Raw genomic sequence first — 17,937 nt, 5'->3', positions numbered from 1 at the left:
TGTTGGAGTTTGCCCTGACCCCTAACCTCAGCCACTCAAGACTTGCTTCTTTTTCTCCTCTCTGCCTTTCCCCAACTACCAGAGCAGCAGAGAGTGTGACGGAGGAATCCCATATCACAGAACATGATTTATCTGGTTATCTTTTTAAACAGAGGATTTTCAAATGATGCTGTTTGTTTCGTCCCAGATTGTTTTACAAGGACACGGAACCCGAGTCCCTGCCAAATCCCAGCAGACTGGAGAGAAGGCTTTTCGCTGTGATTATGATGGGTGTGGAAAACTGTATACAACAGCCCATCACCTCAAGGTGATTATTCAATCAATCCATCAATCAGTTGTATTTTATTGAGTGCTTTCTGTGTGCAGAGCACTGTGCTAAGCGCTTGGGAGAGTACAAGATAACAGAGTTGGTAGACACGGTCCCTGCCCACAACAAGCTAAAAGACTAGTGGGAAATGTCTAGCTGATAGGACTGTCCAGGAAATTCAGTAGTTATGCTATTACATTCTTAAACCATTTTATAATCTACATGGATAGCCTTAGGTCGTTCAACTACGCTCTACTTAGGAGCTCGAGCTCATGATAAGGCATTGCTATCACTTGAAAATATCAGCCCTTAAAATGTTGCATCTAACTCTGTATTTTTGGTAGCCTAAGAAACTTTATCTTGTTGACATGGTGATGACTTTCGGCAGAACACTGCAGTCTTTCTTATTTATACATTTCGGTTCAGTGCCAAACCAACAAAACAATTGGAAAGAGCATCAGTAAAAAGGTCCCCACAATCAATAATTGTGGTAGTGGTACTTGTTTAGCTCCAAGCACTGTCCTAAGCGCTGGGGTAGATACAGGATAATCGGGCCAGGCACAGGGAGAATAGGTATTTAGTCCCCATTTTACAGATGAGGAAACCGAGGCCCAGAGAAGTCAAACATCTTGCCCAAGGTTATTCAGCAGGTAAGGGATGGAGCTGAAATTAGAACCTAGGTCCTCTGACTCTCAGGCCTGTGCTTTTCCACTAGGTCATGCTGCTTCCCATTTGTTAATACAGGATGAAAGAAGACTTGCTGCCAGGTACTACTTACCAGGCACTTAGGAAAAAACGTTGAATTTCTAGTATAAATGTGCTACTCTAATTCGTAGATTTGGGTTGAGAATTGTCGGGGCTCAGCGTTTGTGCTTTTGTGAGAAGAGGGGCTTCAGAATTGGTGTTTTCCATTTCTTTTACTTAATCAGTCAATCATTTATCAGTCAGTCGTATTTAGTGAGCACTTATTGTGTGCAGAGCACTGTACTAAGCTCTTGGGGGAGTACAGTGTAACGGAGTCGACTGTGACAGAATATGACAGAATTCCTTCAAGTCTCAATTATTGTTATTTTAAAATGTAAAGGGGAACACTTTCATGGAAAGAGGAAAAGAGTCAAAATGATTCGGAGACCGGATCTCCTCTTAAACGGAAAAATGCAAATGGGAGACGTTCACAACAATGTTTTTAACAGGTACATGAAAGGTCCCACACAGGAGATCGACCGTATCAATGTGAACATCCTGGTTGTGGGAAAGCATTTGCAACAGGTAAGGTTTTGTGGCTTTAGCATTTTGGGAGCAACTGTGACAGGCTGGGGATGATGGGTGACTTGCCTCTCTTGCATTGGGATTTAAAATATTGACTCTAGAGAATATCATTATGCCACACTAATTTGTCGACCTTCCCTTCTTTCCCGCGTATTTTGATGCACTACTCTTCAGCCCCTTCCCTATTTTTCATTTCCTCTCTTCCCCCAAAACAAAAAAAATGTGGCTTCATCTCCTCATGTACGGAATCTTTTTCTCTTGGAGAATATAAATTCTTTGCAGGGCTTCCTCCTTCTGAATGTTGAGAGTCGCATCTAACACGCTGAGGACCCAGTTCTTTTCCATTCTTTCATTCAATCGTATTTATTGAGCGCTTACTGTGTGCAGAGCACTGTACTAAGTGCTTGGGAAAGTACAACCCAACAATAAACAATGACATTCCCACCCCACAACAAGACGGGGAGACAGACATCAATACAAATAAATAAAATTACAGATAGATACATAAGTGCTGTGGGGCTGGAAGGGGGGAAGAGCAAAGGGAGCAAGTCAAGGTGACGCAGAAGGGAGTGGGAGATGAGGAAAAGTGGAGTTTAGTCCGGGAAGGCCTCTTGGAGGAGGTGTGCCTCCACTGTATCCGGCTTCTGAGCTGCTGCAGATATTATAAAGTCCTAGGGTTATCTTATTTTGAGGAAAGGTGCTTTGTGTTTACGTTTTTCTTAAACTTTTCTTTAAGGTTATGGATTAAAAAGCCATGTCCGGACTCACACGGGAGAAAAGCCATATCGGTGTTCAGAAGACAACTGTACTAAATCTTTCAAAACATCAGGAGATCTACAGAAGCATATCAGAACTCACACAGGTACTTGTAACAATCCAGACAGGTGGATAAGAGCCCTTAGAGCCCTGCAGACAAAAAGGCTGGTTTATTTTTTCATCACCGCACCTCTCTTCTCCCCACTTCTTTCAAGTGTGAGACCTTTTTCCTGAGGGCTTCCCCTCCCTTATCTTCCTGAGGTTTTTTTTTTTTTCATTTGCTCATTATCATTTTGTTAACCATGCCTCATTTCCCTGCTCAAGGAATTTCAGAAATTGCTGATGAAAGATAAGGTTCTGTAGAGCACTGTAACACTCTCTCTTTTGCACATTCAGATGTTTTAAATACAGGGTGTTATCTTAGCCAAAGGCAGTGGTGATTTACACATTCTGCTGGACCGGGAAATCATAATCCCAGGAGTCCTGGATGGAGAATTAAGTAGAGTTGATTGTGTCCCCTCCACCCACTGAATGCATAGCTATTATTTTTTTCCAGCGATGTTCCCAAGACCTAATCGATCGATCAATCAGTCGTATTTATTGAGTGCTACTGTGTGCTGTGCTGCTGTGTGTGCAGCACTGTATTAAGCGCTTGGGAGAGTACAGTGTAACAATATAATGGAGTTAGTAGACATGTTCCATGCCCGTAACGCGTTTACAGTCCCAAGGGAAAGACAGACATTAATATAAATCAGTAAATTATAGCTGTTACATACAAGTGCTGTGGACCTGAGGGAGGGGACCTAATCCAAGTGCAAGACCTGAGGAGAGTTTCAAATTTAAAGAGGTTCTGGTTCTATTTTTGGCACCTATAGAGTTGCACTGGCATTTTTTTTGGTACCAGAAATGCAGTCATAATAATAATAATAATGATGGTATTTGTTAAGCGCTATGTGCCAAGCACTGTTCTAAGCACTAAATCATTATCCTTTGTATTCCATTCCATCAACAACTTTTGCTGAGTATCTTCCAAGTTCCCCACAAGGCTTACATATGGATCCTTGTACTCTACTACCTCCCCTGTTATTTATTTTACTATCTGTTTAACCCTGTAGACTGTGAATTTCTTGTGGGCAGGGATGGCATCCAGTAGCTCTCTTGTATTGTACTTTGCCAAGTGCTTAGTACAGTGCTCTGCACCCAGAATGTGCTCAATAAATGTCACTGATTGCAAAACACTCTATCAGGTGCTTGGGAACCTACAATAGAATTAAAAGACAGTGTCCCTGGTTGTGGCTCCTTAAAAGATGACATTATTAGTACGCTATTTGTTGAACGATTGGAAGATCTAGCTAATTGCATATTTATGTGCTAGTTTTCAATATTAAGGATAATATATACTAAGTATCATTATGATTTTGCTGCAGGGCTAGATGTTTTTGTTGTTACCGTCAACTTTCTGTTCTGAGACGCTGACCCCAGTGCAATCTGAGAATCTGTTGGATACGCTGGAGCTCACTGAACTATTTTTTTACAGCAGTTATCTGGGCAAAATCTATCCCCACCTTGAAGTTTCCTTGGTAAACTAACTAAAGACGGCATCATTTGACTTCTCCTCCTGGTTTAATAGATTCTTAAAAAATGATGTCACTCTGTTCTTGGTCTCTTTTCCCCTGTTGGTCTTCCTCTGTTTCCTGGGCACCTAGATAAATCTTTGATGTAAAAAGCCACCCCACCTCTGTTTTCCCTCTGCTTCTAGCCCTCTAAGCCAACACTCCTAATCCTGAGCGCTCTCTCATTCATTCATTCATTCATTCATTCATTCATTCATTCAATCGTATTTCCCACCATAGCTCAGTATAATTACATCGAGCTCCTTTTCCCATTGCCTGGGATTCTTGCATGACTTGGAATTTTCCTTCTCTACTCCTCCTTACCTCATCACGTGCAGTAGAGCTTCCCTAGTTGGCCAGATAATTTAAGCTTCTCCTTTTGGTTCCTCTCAAAACAAGCAAATTTCAGTTTGGGGCTTACAAGCTCATCTTGGACAGGGATTATGTCAGTTCTATTGTTATATTGTCCCCTCCCTAGCACTTAGTGCAGTGCTCTGCACACAGTAAGCACTCAGTAGATATGATTGACTGACTGACTTCCATTTCTGCCAAAGCTAACCCTCCCTAGTTACCTTGACATCTTGCCAGGCCACTCTTCTCTTTCTTGGTGATATTGAGGCAATCTCCATTTTGGAGGCCCTCTTCTCTGAGCCAGATCCTTTTGTGTTTCCTTGCTCCCAGCACCCAGGCATCCCTCTTGGTTCTCTGTGGTTGAGGCCAGAGAATAGCATTCATTCCCAGAAAGCAAAGAAGCATGGCTCGGTGAATCGATCAATTAATGGTATTTATTGAGCGCTTACTATGTGCAGAGCACTGTATGAAGCGCTTGGGAGAGCACTGAATTAGCAGAGAAGTTTCCTGCCCATAACGAGCTGACAGTCTTGAGAAGAGCTTCTTTCTAAACACCATTATATTTCTGGGTCCCTGGCAATCACCATCGCTCCTGGGGCTCAGCATTCAGGAGGAAACCCGTGTCCTTCAACGCAATCCTAGACAGATACCAAATCTAATCTTTTTGGCTCGTACAGGTTTCTTTACATTTCTTCCATCCTGTGTTTCAGGTGAAAGGCCCTTTAAGTGTCCCTACGAAGGCTGCGGTCGGTCGTTCACAACTTCAAATATCAGAAAAGTTCATATCAGGACACACACGGGAGAAAGGCCGTACTACTGCACGGAACCGGGATGTGGAAGAGCGTTTGCCAGTGCGACGAATTATAAGAATCACGTGAGGATACACACAGGTGATTCACCATGGTTCGGCAGTTGATTTTTGGTACCCTGGGCACAAATGATCAGGATACGCAAATGGGGAACTCACACAGTTGTGTTACTGAAACTTCTTTTTCTTTGAATACTCTCATTTTCCTCCTTTGATCTTGCTTTTTTCATGCCTTATGGTTAGGGCTTAGAGATTATCCATTACTACTTGAAAAAATGAGTAGTAACAGTCCCAGAGATGTCCGGTTATAGGAAAGTTACACCAAAACTAGGATTTAAATTAGACAAGATGTCAGTTATATAGGGATGTAGATAGATCTAGTTATTTTTTAAGGACAAGGGGATAGGGACCCAGGGAGGAAAAACTTATCCTTGCTTCTAAAGCCCTGAATGACTATATCCTTTTTCCTAGGAAGACTGTAGGAATACTGTGGCCAGTTCAGCTTGATAATCTTGTGTGGTGTGTTTTTGTGTTGTTTGTGTTTCCGTATAGGGGAAAAGCCATATGTTTGTACAGTCCCTGGGTGTGACAAACGTTTCACAGAATACTCCAGTTTGTACAAACACCATGTGGTTCACACTCACTCAAAACCCTATAATTGTAATCACTGTGGGAAAACGTATAAGCAGATCTCTACATTAGCTATGCACAAGAAGACGGCACACAATGACACAGAACCAATCGAAGAAGAACAGGAAGCCTTCTTTGAACCTCCACCAGGTTAGTTTTTAATTCAATGAGTTTGTCTCTGAGTCCTGACAGATTAAGTGCCTGCAGATGTGAATCAAAGTTTTTTCCATACACGACATGCTTAATGTTCGTTAAAAAGAGCAGTAGTTAGAGGTAAAACAGAGGTAAAATACTGCAGCAAATAATATTTTGTTCTTGAAGTCTTTAAAGCATTCAAAAGATTAAAGATTTTAAGATTAATTTAACCATGGGTGATCTTTTCAAATGGGCAAGGCAGCATTTAAAGATTAATAATAGTAGCTATAGAGGAAGGTGAATGGGAAAGAATAAACCTGTCCCTAGAAAATTCAACCTTGCAAATAAAGTCACTAGGTTGTAGCCCCTTGAGGGCGGGAATCATGTGGATGGCCTCTACAGTACTTACCTAAGTGCTTAATAGAGTGCTCTGTACATTGTAAGTGCTCAATAAATCCAGTAAAAAGTGCTTATTAAAGGCCTTGGGAAGTGAATAAAATGCTGGGCTTCGCATTCAAGCACACATGTCTAACTGTTAGTAACAAGTCAGGAGTGGACAAAATAGGGCCCGAAAACTGGATTTGAAATGTGGTGATTCACACTCCTTTGCAGACCAGAGGCAGCTCATCAATAATGAGGGTGATGGTTAAGCGCATACTGTGTGCTACCTGTACTAAGCATGGGGCAGATACAAGCTAATCAGGCTGGATGCAGTCCCTGTCCCATGTGGGGCTAACAGTGGGGGAAAAACAGGTATTGAACCCCCATTTTACAAGTGAGGAAACTGAGGCATAGAGAAGTAAAGTGACTTTCTCAAGGCCACATATCCAGTACGTGGCAGAGCAGGGATTATAACACGGTGGGGGTGGTTGAAGAAGCTGTAGGTTCATTTTTGGTGGCTCCAAACCACTGAGCCTTTGAGCCTGCATGAGATTCATTCATTCAGTCATATTTATTGAACACTTACTGTGTGCAGAGCACCGTACTAAGTGCTTGGGAGAGCAATAAACAGACACATTAGTACAGTGCTCTGCACACAGTAAGCGCTCAACAGATACGATTGAATGAATGAATTCCCTGCCCCCAACGAGCTTACAGGCTAGAGGGATGATCTGGAGCGGGAATCTGGCCACAGTGCACAGGTATTGGTGACTGTGCCTTCTACAGGATCAGAGTTATTATTACTGTTAATAATAATAATTATTAATAATTTTGTTATATGTTAAGCAGTTACTATGTGCCAGGCACCATACTAAGCGCTGGGGTGGTTACAAGCAAACTGGTTGGAAACAGTCCCCGTCCCACGTGGGGCTCACAGTCTCAATCTCCATTTTACACATGAGGTAACTGAGGCTCAGAGAAGTTAACTGACTTGCCCAAGGTCACACAGCAGACAAATGGCAGAGCTGGGATTAGAACCCATGACCTTCTGGCTCTCAGGCCCATGCTCTGTCCCATACACCATGCTGCTTCTTGTTGTCGCTGTGCTTCTGGGTCTCAAACACCCCACCCTGCCCCAATCTTCCCAATGACCCATGGAGGAGCCGTGTGTGGTCTTCATAGGTGTAGGAAGTTTGGTAAGTGGTCCACAAGCGTAAGTAACTTCCCATCTCCGATGCAGGTGTTCTTGATGAGATCTAAGGTCAAATCATAGCTGTTCTCTAAGAGCAAATTCCCAAAAACAATCTTAATTTTCAACAAATGTTACCTTAATGAAAGTCTGTATGATTTAATTAGTGTCTGTAGTTCTATCAAGTCTCGGAATTCGGAGTTATCGGTTCCAAGGAAAAAGGAAATGAAGACAGGTAGTTCCTTGAAAATGAAAGGCACTTAGAACACAGTGAAAGGAAAATACGTTTGAAAATCAAGCAAAAGCATATTTTTTGACTATTGTAAGAAGTTGTGGAAGACTTTTAGAAGAAAAATGAAAAAATAGAGATTTAAAAAATTGGGCTAACATCGCTAAGACGGAGAGAGCCCTCCGTCAGATTTAAGAATTCTCTGTAATGTGCTAATTAGCTAAATATGCTTTCACTCCCTACTGCTACTTGAGACTCCTGGAAATTGATTATTGAAATTATTTCATGGTGGTTCACTAGTTATTAAGTGCAGAAGTAGACTCTCACCAGTATCTACCCCAGCACGTAGCCCATTTTGTGGCACAGAGTAAACACTTAAATACCACAGTTATTGTTGTTGTTATTAGGTGGACTTGGGCAGGCTTCTGCGAAATGGTGCCTATAACGCAATGCAGAATGGAAGGGGGTTGATAAATTTTCCCCACATCAAGGCGACCACATTTCTGACACTAGTCTTTGGAACCGTCAAATTTGGGCTGTTGGAGCAGGGCTGAAGTATCGGTGGGTTTAGCTTCCTAATTTCAAACCTCCCCGTCTCCTATTTGAACTCTGTAGAGATTCCCATATCCTCTCTTTCGATAATCACTTTTTAAAATGAGAATACAAAATTCATTTATCTTTTCAACAGCATAAAGAGCTCAGTCATGCTATTTCTGTCTTTCACTGAAGGTAGATGGGAAAAGGGGGGTGAAAATCCATCTAGTCCAAATGGCCAAATAATGTTAACTCTGGGACATAGCCACAAAAAAGGCTTTCAGATTGCAGAGTTCTTAATGGTACTTAAATAAAGACTGGGGTGGAGGGGGGTCAGTTTTAAGAAATGATTAAACTAAGCAAAGATAACGTACCATTACACCAGCCTTTACACAATGGTGTCATTCTTTATTTCTGAAGACAGATCTATATATGTATTTGTTAATGAATAATTACTTGGATTGTATTTACTGACCGATCAAATATAGGGGTTAATGTTTAGTGAGAAAAATCGCAGGGGGCTGTGTCACTAGTTTGGTTCATTTTCCCATTATTTGTATTTTATGCTACCATTAATATTTTGGGGGGGCGGGTGAACCCACAGCATTATTCTCAAAAAGACACATCTTTCGGGCTTTATTTCAATTCCCTTTTAATTTGTCCGGGCGCATTGCGTTTTCACGTTTAAAATGGTATCTGTTTAAACAGGTCAAGGGGAAGACGTCCTGAAAGGGCCACAGATAGCCTACGTTACAGGGGTTGAAGGGGAAGATGTGGTTTCCGCCCAGGTGGCTGCAGTGGCTCAGTCAGGACTAGGCCAGCAAGTGGCACTCATCTCCCAGGATGGGACTCAGCATGTAAGTACCTGCCCTCTGTGAAACCTCAACAGGAGTCCCAGTTGAAATCACTGAAAGGTACCAGAAGGAAACGTGCGACTACGCTTCAGGTCTCCTAGTTGTGTCGGCCTAGAGGTTTAAGGGAAGGGAAGCCACGGCGTGGGTCCCTTGGCTCTATAACAGAAGCTTCACATCACAGCCCTGAGGGGATGTTGGGTCCTCCTCTTATTCCAGAACACAAAAAGCATCCTTTTTGTGTTCTGAAATAACACAATAGGGGAAGCAGCATGGCTCAGTGGAAGGAGCCCGGGTTTGGGAGTCAGAGGTCGAGGGTTCCAATCCCGACTCTGCCACGTCTGCTGGGTGACCTTGGGCAAGTCACTTAACTTCTCTGAGCCTCAGTTCCCTCATCTGTAAAATGGGGATTAAGACTGTGAGCCCCACATGGGACAATCTGATCACCTTGTATCCCCCCAGCGCTTAGAACAGTGCTTTGCACAGAGTAAGCGCTTAACAAATGCCATTATTATTATTATTATCATCCTCCGAGGCCATCGTTTTAGGACGTCACCATTCCAGAATATTTCCCACCTCAGACTAGAGTAGTGACCAGCTGTGTTTGCCAAAATATGCATACAAATGCCCCCATATACTGTCTTAAAGCAGTCAGAGAGTGCTGTTAGGTGTCCATTCCTTATGGGAAATGGCTTGGCTCTTAGAACTGGGCTCCCAGACTTGTCCAGCCCACAGCTCTGACAAGACTTGAAAGTTTCCGGATGGGGTTCAGAAGGCCCAGAATGGTGGCTTTCTGGCCTGTTAGTCTTCTGAAACCTTCCCCCTCCCTAGTCCCCATCTCCCATTAAAACCCCTACCTCTTTTGGCTGCCACACGAACAGTGGAAAGTTAGTCTCTTTGCAAGTGTCTATTTTAGATGTTTTCACTAACGACCAAGCGCCTTCCGAAGGGCAGGGTCCAGAGCTGACCTGGAAAAGTCGGGGGGAAGGAATGACAGAAGGGCTGATGGGTTCTCCATCCTTCCTGCTCTTTCAGTCCCAAGACACCCCAGGTCAGCCCTCTTTAGGCATCTCTCCTTCTGTCCTAGCCTTCTCCCTCCAACCTACAGCTCTTTCCTCTAGCCCTTGAAAACCCTCTTTCTTGAGTGATCTATAAAAATGTTAAATACCTCAGTGAATATGTGTAAAGTAGGAGTTGGAAAAGCTTGCAGCAGTCCAATTCTTATCCAGGAGAACCCCAAACCTCCTCAGGATCAAGCTCTTTCCCTTACTCCTTACTTACCATTTAAGTTATGAACTACTGACTTCTAACCATCAGTCCTCTTTTTTCCATCTCTGCTCTCCTGACTCCAAAAGGATCATTCCCTCCCAATGTTTTTTGCTGTAACGGATTGTTCAATTGCGAAATCCCAGGCTTGGGTAACTTAATGGCTTTCCCGGAGGACATTCATTTTCTATTTATTTTTTCAATATTTTCCACCATTGCCGGAGTTGGTTTCAAATGAACAGAACGTTCCTTAAACAGAATTTTCTTTTCATGGCCCTTTGCTTAGCCTTGTGGGCTCCACATGGAGAGAGGGTGACTCTGGATGCGATGGAGTCAGAGTTAGTCAAGTGGAACTGTGAAGCAGCTTCAGAGACTCTCTACACCTAAATGTTTCTAAGTGCCGGTGAGCATCTTTAATGAATTTAAAATTATAAAAACCAGGACCAGATTGTGATTGCTTTCTTCCTCAATAGGGCGTGCTTCCTGGAGGGGCATTAGCACTTCTAGGGCATCAGGGCACTTGACCAGTTCTCCAGCGGCTGAATGAGAATTCTTGCAACTGCAAAAGCTAAGCGATTTACTCCCAGTTTTTCCACCAAAGAATCAGTAACAGTCTTTAGGGAAAGCCTGTGGGAAACATCACGCTAATCTTTAAAATGGGTTGCATTTCAGGTCAACATCTCTCAGGCTGACATGCAGGCTCTAGGTAATACTATCACCATGGTAACACAGGATGGCACCACTATCACAGTGCCTGCTCATGATGCAGTCATCTCTTCAGCAGGAACACACTCTGTAGCCATGGTTACTGCAGAGGGTACAGAAGGGCAGCAGGTAAATGTCTTTTCCAAATGTGCATAAACAAGGCTCAACAAATACATTCATTCCACCTGGTGAAGAGTTCAAAAATTTTGGGTGACCAAAGGCAATCCAGTGTGAGATGCAGTAAAATTAGAATCAGGGGGACAGAGAGCTATGAAGATAAGACATCAAACAAACTAAAACAAACAGATAAATCAAAGACTACCCACCCAGGCAAAGGCAGAGAACTTCAGACAATGGTGATTTTTGTTTGACTGGTGAACTAAACCAACATTTGTTGAGCCTGCATACATAAATATAACTACTGCAAATAAGCCCAGAGGTGGGATGTAGCACATAGCATTAGCTCAGGAAGGCCGCTTACACCTATTTCTAAGACACCTATTACCAAAAACCCATCACATAATGGCTCCCCTGGACCTGCTTCTCCTCAGAAGGCTGGAGGGGAGGGCGAGATATTCTTTTGAGGCCATTGGAGGGATAATAATAATGGCATTTGTTAAGCGCTTACTATGTGCAAAGCACTGTTCTAAGCGCTGGGGGATACAAAGTAATCAGGTTGTCCCACGTGGGGCTCACAGTCTTAATCCCCATTTTACAGATGAGGTAACTGAGGCTCAGAGAAGTGAAGGCCCTACTGGGAGCTCACCTCCTCCAGGAGGCCTTCCCAGACTGAGCCCCTTCCTTCCTCTCCCCCTCGTCCCCCTCTCCATCCCCCGCATCTTACCACTTTCCCTTCCCCACAGCACCTGTATATATGTATATATGTTTGTACATATTTATTACTCTATTTATTTTACTTGTACATCATCATCAATCGTATTTATTGAGCGCTTACTGTGTGCAGAGCACTGTACTAAAGCGCTTGTATCTATTCTATTTTATTTTGTAGTATGTTTGGTTTTGTCTCCCCCTTTTAGACTGTGAGCCCACTGTTGGGTAGGGACTGTCTCTATATGTTGCCAGTTTGTACTTCCCAAGCGCTTAGTACAGTGCTCTGCACCCAGTAAGCGCTCAATAAATATGATTGATGATGATGATGATGAAGTGACTTGCCCAAGATCACACAGCTGACAAGTGGCGGAGTCGGGATTAGAACTCCAAAACCCGGGCTCTTTCCACTGAGCCATGCTGCTTCCAAATGTGCTTGACACCTCTTCTTTTATGATCAGTTCAGTGAACTTAGCATTTTCCAAATATACTGTTTTTTCAGAATGAAATTATAGCTGTTTATTAAGCCTTTATATGGGATGATAAGAGAGCAGCAGTAGCAAGCAGCCAAACGTAGCACCGTCATTAGCTCCCAGGAATACCAGCCTCCGCCAACCTCAGGGTGGGCTTCCTGCAGACCCCGGGTTGGGCAGCTGCAGAGGGGACTCTGGGCAAGCGGCCAGCAGCGTTTGCCTCAGCTGCTTTGTTTTCTCTTACCACCTCCTGCTGCAGTTAATAATAATGCTAATTGTATTTGTTAAGCGCTTAGTATGTGCCAGGCACTGTACTAATCGCCGGGATGGATACAAGCAAATCGAGTCCCTGTCCCAGGTGGGGTTCCTAGTCTCAATCCCTATTTTACGGATGAGGTAACTGAGGGCCCAGAGAAGTGAAGCGACTTACCCAAGGTCACGCAGCAGACAAGTGGTGGAGCCAGGATTAGAACCCGTTACCTTCTTTCCACTAGGCCACTGCTGCTTCCTTGGCTCCTCCCGGAGCTCTTCTGTCTGAATGATAATGTGTGGTTATCTGGGTCCTATACCTCCCTCCTCCTGCTGGTTTCTCCTTCCCCTCTCACCCCTCAGGCAGTTGACCTCTGAGTCCCGTATCTTTGCAGTCAGGATCTCATAGGACTCTTAATTCCCCTTCAAAAATAGCCCAAGAATATATTTTTATCTAGGGCTTGGAAATAAAGAACCAAGACGAATGACAATAAAACCCCCACATCCAGGGACACTCTAAGAAACCATTTCCGTTGACCTTTGGGACCCAATGGAACTTTAAGGGGTAGTTGGAAAAAACCAAATGTGCTTGACATCTCTTCTTTTATGATCAGTTCGGCGAACTTAGCATTTTCCAATTATACTGTTTTTACAGAATGAAATTATAGCTGTTTATTAAGCCTTTACACACGTACACTTCAATAGCTCTCAGTTTGTTGTTAGTCAAATTTCAGCTTGAATTCAGGATTCTACCTCTTGGATCTTGAAAAATTCTTTGCGTATTAGGGCAGCAAATCTTTCAAGTTTCTCCCGGCACTTTCCTCCCCAGAAAACCTCTGTCCTTCCTTCCTTCTTGCACAAGGGATTTTTTTTCCTTGGGTTTTTTTTTCCATTTTCTTTTCTAATACCCCTGTTTTTGTTCTCTTTTATGTAACTACTAGGATGAATGTTTGTGAAATTTTGTTTCTGCTTAGGTGTGGTGGGCAAGAAAATCCTGCTTCTGGCATAAGAAAAGAGATAAAATCAGTTACCTTTAGCTAGGAAGTGGATATGCTCTTTCATCCATATCCATATTGCAGTTTTTCTGTCCGGTCAAAAAAAAAAAAACATGTCTGATGCGGAATAAAAAATAAATCAATCATATTTATTGAGTGCTTACTGTGTGCTGAGCACTGTACTCAGCGCTTGGGAAGTACAAATCAGCAATGAAAAAGTTAACCAAATTTGGGAATCAGTGGACATTAGGGTCCAGTATTATTCTGGTAGATAAATTTGTCACTTTTAATAGCCCTGTGTCAAAAATGCTATGAGTAATATGTGTATATAGACTTACGTATGGTTTTTCTTTTCTTTTTCTTTTTTTTTTTTTGCTGATAAGGTTGCCATAGTGGCTCAGGATTTAGCAGCATTCCATACAGCTTCATCAGAAATGGGCCATCAGCCCCACGGACATCATTTAGTGACGACAGAAACCAGACCTGTTACGTTATTAGCAACGTCCAATGGCACTCAAATTGCTGTGCAGGTAAGCATAACATATCCAAAAGTCCTGTGGCATGCTAAGGTCTAAGCCCCCAAGAGCCTACTTCAGGGCTCTACCCACAAATACTAAAAGACAAGTGCTAAAAAGAGTGATCTCTAAATAATACTGAACCTGGAAAAAGTGAACAGAAAGTAATATGGATGAGCTAGATTCTGGACTGCCCTGCACCTACTGCCAGAGAAAATTTGTCCCTCTATGAGGCAAAACCTTCTCAGATCCTCAGTTGGGTTATCATGAACATATTAAATTTGAACAGGCTGCTACCATCGTAAACTCTTAGCCACTCTTTAGAAAAAGACTTATCTGCCGTTGTCCTGAGCTCAGCTACATAAGAATTTCTGGACAATGATAGAACAGGTGGGAGGGATTCTGGATCCCCCCCAAGTTACTAACAATTGGGGCACTCCACCCATCTAATCAGCATGGTATATTCAACCATAATTTAAATGAGAGCCAGCTAAAGGAGCCCCTGCTTTCCAGATAACGGGACTAGCAGTTTCCCAACTAAGTCAATTAGATCTTTGGACTTTGCTTCCCCCTCCATACACACACACTGACAAACACATATCACCTTAATGGCTCAAACTGTTGTAATTTAACAATGTAAAGCCAGCCGTTCAGCTCTGAATTTCCTGAAAAGAATACGTACCTTATGGTGTTCAGTCCGCACTTTGGGGTTGTCTTCCGGGGAAGGGAGAGGAAGAAGTGCCAAATTTGTAAAATGGTTTCCAAACAGTAGGTTCCTGCACCCATCATTATTGATAATGATGATTAGTAATCGTGGTATTTTTTAAGCACTTGCTATGTGCCAAGCACTGTTCTGAGACCTGGGGAAATGCAAGCCAGTATTAAAGGTTTTTGAGGAGTTGGGGGGGTGGGGGGATGTGGAATGATCTGAGCAGCAGAGTGAAGTATTGGGAAGGGGAGAGGCAGGAAATTCAGCAAGGAGACTGCTGCAGCAGTGAAGGTAAGCTGTGATGAGTGCTTGGATCAGTGGGGTAGCGGTTTGGATGGAGAGAAAAGGGCAGATTCTAGAGAGGTTACAAGGGCAAAATCGACTTAATTTGGTGACAGGCTGAAAATGAAGGATGAATGAGAGAGATGAGTCAAGGATAATGCCAAGGTTATGGGCTTGTGAAACAGGGAGGATATCTCCTTTGTGGACAGGAATCATGTCTACCAACTCCGTTGTACTCTCCCAAGAGCTTAGTACAGTGGTCTGCACGCAGTCAATGCTCAATAATAAATATAATTGAATGAATGAATAAATACCGTTGAATTGATTGTCGTCAGTTTTGGGAAAGTCTGGGAGAGGACAGAGTTTGGATAGGATGAGGAGTAGCAATGTCTTGAAGACAGTTTGTGGTCTAGTGGAAAGAGTATGGGCCTGGGAGCACCTGGTTCTAATCCCGGCTCCCCCACTTGTCTGCTGTATAACCCTTGGCAAGTCACTCTACTTCTCTGTGCCTCAGTTATCTCGTCTGTAAAATGGGGATTAAGACTGTGAGCTCTAAGTGGGGCAGGGACTGTGTCCAACCTGATTATCTTGTGTCTACCCCAGCACTTGGTATAGTATCTGGCACAGAGTATATGAGTGTGTCTATTTTATTGTAGTCTCCCATGTGCTTAGTGCAGTGTTCTGCACACAGTATGCGCTCAATAAGTACAACTGAATGTGTTTAACAAATACCATTGGAAAAAAAAAAGGTAAGAGGAAATATAAGACTGCAGAGGAGAGATGCCTGGGCTGGAGAAACAGCGTGGCTCAGTGGAAAGAGCACGGGCTTTGGAGTCAGAGGTCAGGGGTTCAAATTCCGGCTCCACCAATTGTCAGCTGTGTGACTTTGGGCAAGTCATTTAACTTCTCTGTGCCTCAGTCATCTCATCTGTAAAATGGGGATTAAGACTGTGAGCCCCCCATGGGACAACCTGATCACCTTGTAACCTCCCCAGCGCTTAGGACAGTGCTTTGCACATAGTAAGTGCTTAGTAAATGCCATCATTATTATTATTATCTGCATAGAGATGGTAGTTGAAGCCCTGGGAGGGAAGGAGTTCTCAAGGGTGTGGGTAGAGATGGAGGCTAGATGGAGACCCAGAGCTGAGTCTTGAGGGATCCCCCCAAAGTTAGGGGGTGAGAGGCAGAGGTGGGGCCAGTGAAAGAAAGTGAAAATGAGTGGCAAGAGAGAGAGAGGAGAATCAGGAGAAGACGCTGTTAGTAAAGCCAAGGTTTGACAGTTTTTCTGCGAGGAATTGGTCCATGCTGTCGAAGGAACTCTCGATTCCTTCGCCCATGTTCCTTACACTAGGCCCCAGTTAAGAATGTCTGTAGCACCCTTACATCACCCCTCAAGCACACTCTGGCCTCAAAACTCAGAGTAGCAGTAAGAGTATTTATTTTTTATGGTATTTGTTAAGCACTTCACTGTGTGCCAGGCACTGTACTAAGCGCTAGGGTGAATACAAGCTAATCAGGTTGGAAACAGTCCTTGTTGCACAATTCTCCTGCTATCTCCCTGGCCGCTCCTCCTTTCCCACTACCTTCTGCATTGCCCTGACTTGCTCCAGCGTGGCTCAGTGGAAAGAGCACGGGCTTTGGAGTCAGACATAATGGGTTCAAATCCCAGCTCCGCCAATTGTCAGCTGTGTGACTTTGGGCAAGTCACTTAACTTCTCTGTGCCTCAGTTACCTCATCTGGAAAATGGGGATTGAGACTGTGAGCCCCCAGTGGGACAACCTGATCACCTTGTAACTTCCCCAGCACTTAGAACAAACAGTGCTTTGCACATAGTAAGCGCTTAATAAATGCCATCATCATCATTATTATTATTATTATTCATTCACACACATCCCCCAAGACCCACAACACTTTTGTACACGTCTGTCATTCATTTCATTTATGTCTCCCCACACTAGACTGTAAACTATTGTGGGCAGGGAATGTGTCTGTCATATTGTACTCTCCCAAGCGCTTAGTAAAGTGCACACAGTAAGCACTCAATAAATACAACTGACCGACTGCCTCCCACCCTCTAACTGTGGGAGTCACTCAAGGTTAGTTCTGGGTCTCCTTTTCTCTGTCTACACTCACTCCCTTCCATCTCTGTGCGGATGATTCCCATCCGCGTTCCCAATAATAGACATTAAAATAAATTACGGTCATGTACATGAGTGCTGTGAGGCAGAGGGTGGGGTGAATAAAGGGTTCAAATCCAAGTGCGAGGGCAATGCAGAGGGGAGAGGAAGTTAAGAAAATGAGGGTTTAGTGGAGGGTAATGTGGGCTTGTAAGACAAGTAGGATGTTGGTGCTGACTGCAGTGATGGGAAATTCAGCAGGGGACAGGATTTGGGAGGGAAAAATAAGCAGTTCTGATTTGGACATGTTAAGTTTGAGGTTTAGGGGGAACATCCAAGTACAGGTGTCCTGAAGGCAGGAAGAAATGGGAGACTGCAGAGGAGGAGAGAGATCAGGGTTGGAGATGTAGATGTGGGGAATCATCCTCCTAGAGATGGTGATTGAAGCCATGGGAGCAAAAGAGTTCTCCAAGAAAGTGGGTGTGGGAATGGGAGTGTCACAGCCAGGGACTGATGCAAACAAAAGCCACCTTATACCTCTCAAGAGAACCAGGTTCAAAGATGTCCCAAGAAAAATTTAGCTACTTATTTTCGCCTGTTGGAGTCTGTCATTGTTTAAGCTCACCTGTCATCCCGAGTACTTCGTCTTTTTGATCTTTGAATAGCTGCCAAACTGAACAATGATGGGTGGGCTTTTTTTTGGCTGAGTTTGAAGACATTTTATCAAGTAGCTAAATGCTCCTC

General features: G+C 43.5%; 1 protein-coding gene across 4 annotated transcripts in view; it reads left to right on the top strand.

Moving 5' to 3' along the window:
* The window catches only part of ZNF143 (zinc finger protein 143), a 54,593-nt gene that overhangs the window by 34,536 nt on the left and 2,120 nt on the right, over window positions 1–17,937 (top strand). For 2 of the 4 annotated variants that reach the window (XM_038764995.1, XM_038764994.1), the window contains exons 8-15: window positions 188–307; window positions 1,501–1,576; window positions 2,313–2,438; window positions 5,007–5,186; window positions 5,657–5,884; window positions 8,911–9,059; window positions 10,992–11,153; window positions 13,953–14,099. In XM_038764995.1, coding sequence (XP_038620923.1) covers window positions 188–307; window positions 1,501–1,576; window positions 2,313–2,438; window positions 5,007–5,186; window positions 5,657–5,884; window positions 8,911–9,059; window positions 10,992–11,153; window positions 13,953–14,099 — 1,188 coding nt within the window. The remainder of the gene's footprint in view (window positions 1–187; window positions 308–1,500; window positions 1,577–2,312; window positions 2,439–5,006; window positions 5,187–5,656; window positions 5,885–8,910; window positions 9,060–10,991; window positions 11,154–13,952; window positions 14,100–17,937) is intronic. The other 2 variants (XM_038764996.1, XM_038764997.1) reach the window with 2 other exon arrangements.

The sequence above is a fragment of the Tachyglossus aculeatus genome, chromosome 22, assembly GCF_015852505.1.
Source record: "Tachyglossus aculeatus isolate mTacAcu1 chromosome 22, mTacAcu1.pri, whole genome shotgun sequence".
In the NCBI taxonomy this organism is placed as follows: Eukaryota; Metazoa; Chordata; class Mammalia; order Monotremata; family Tachyglossidae; genus Tachyglossus; species Tachyglossus aculeatus.
The sequence above is the reverse complement of the archived record's forward strand: the minus strand, read 5'-3'. Positions and strand labels throughout refer to the sequence as shown.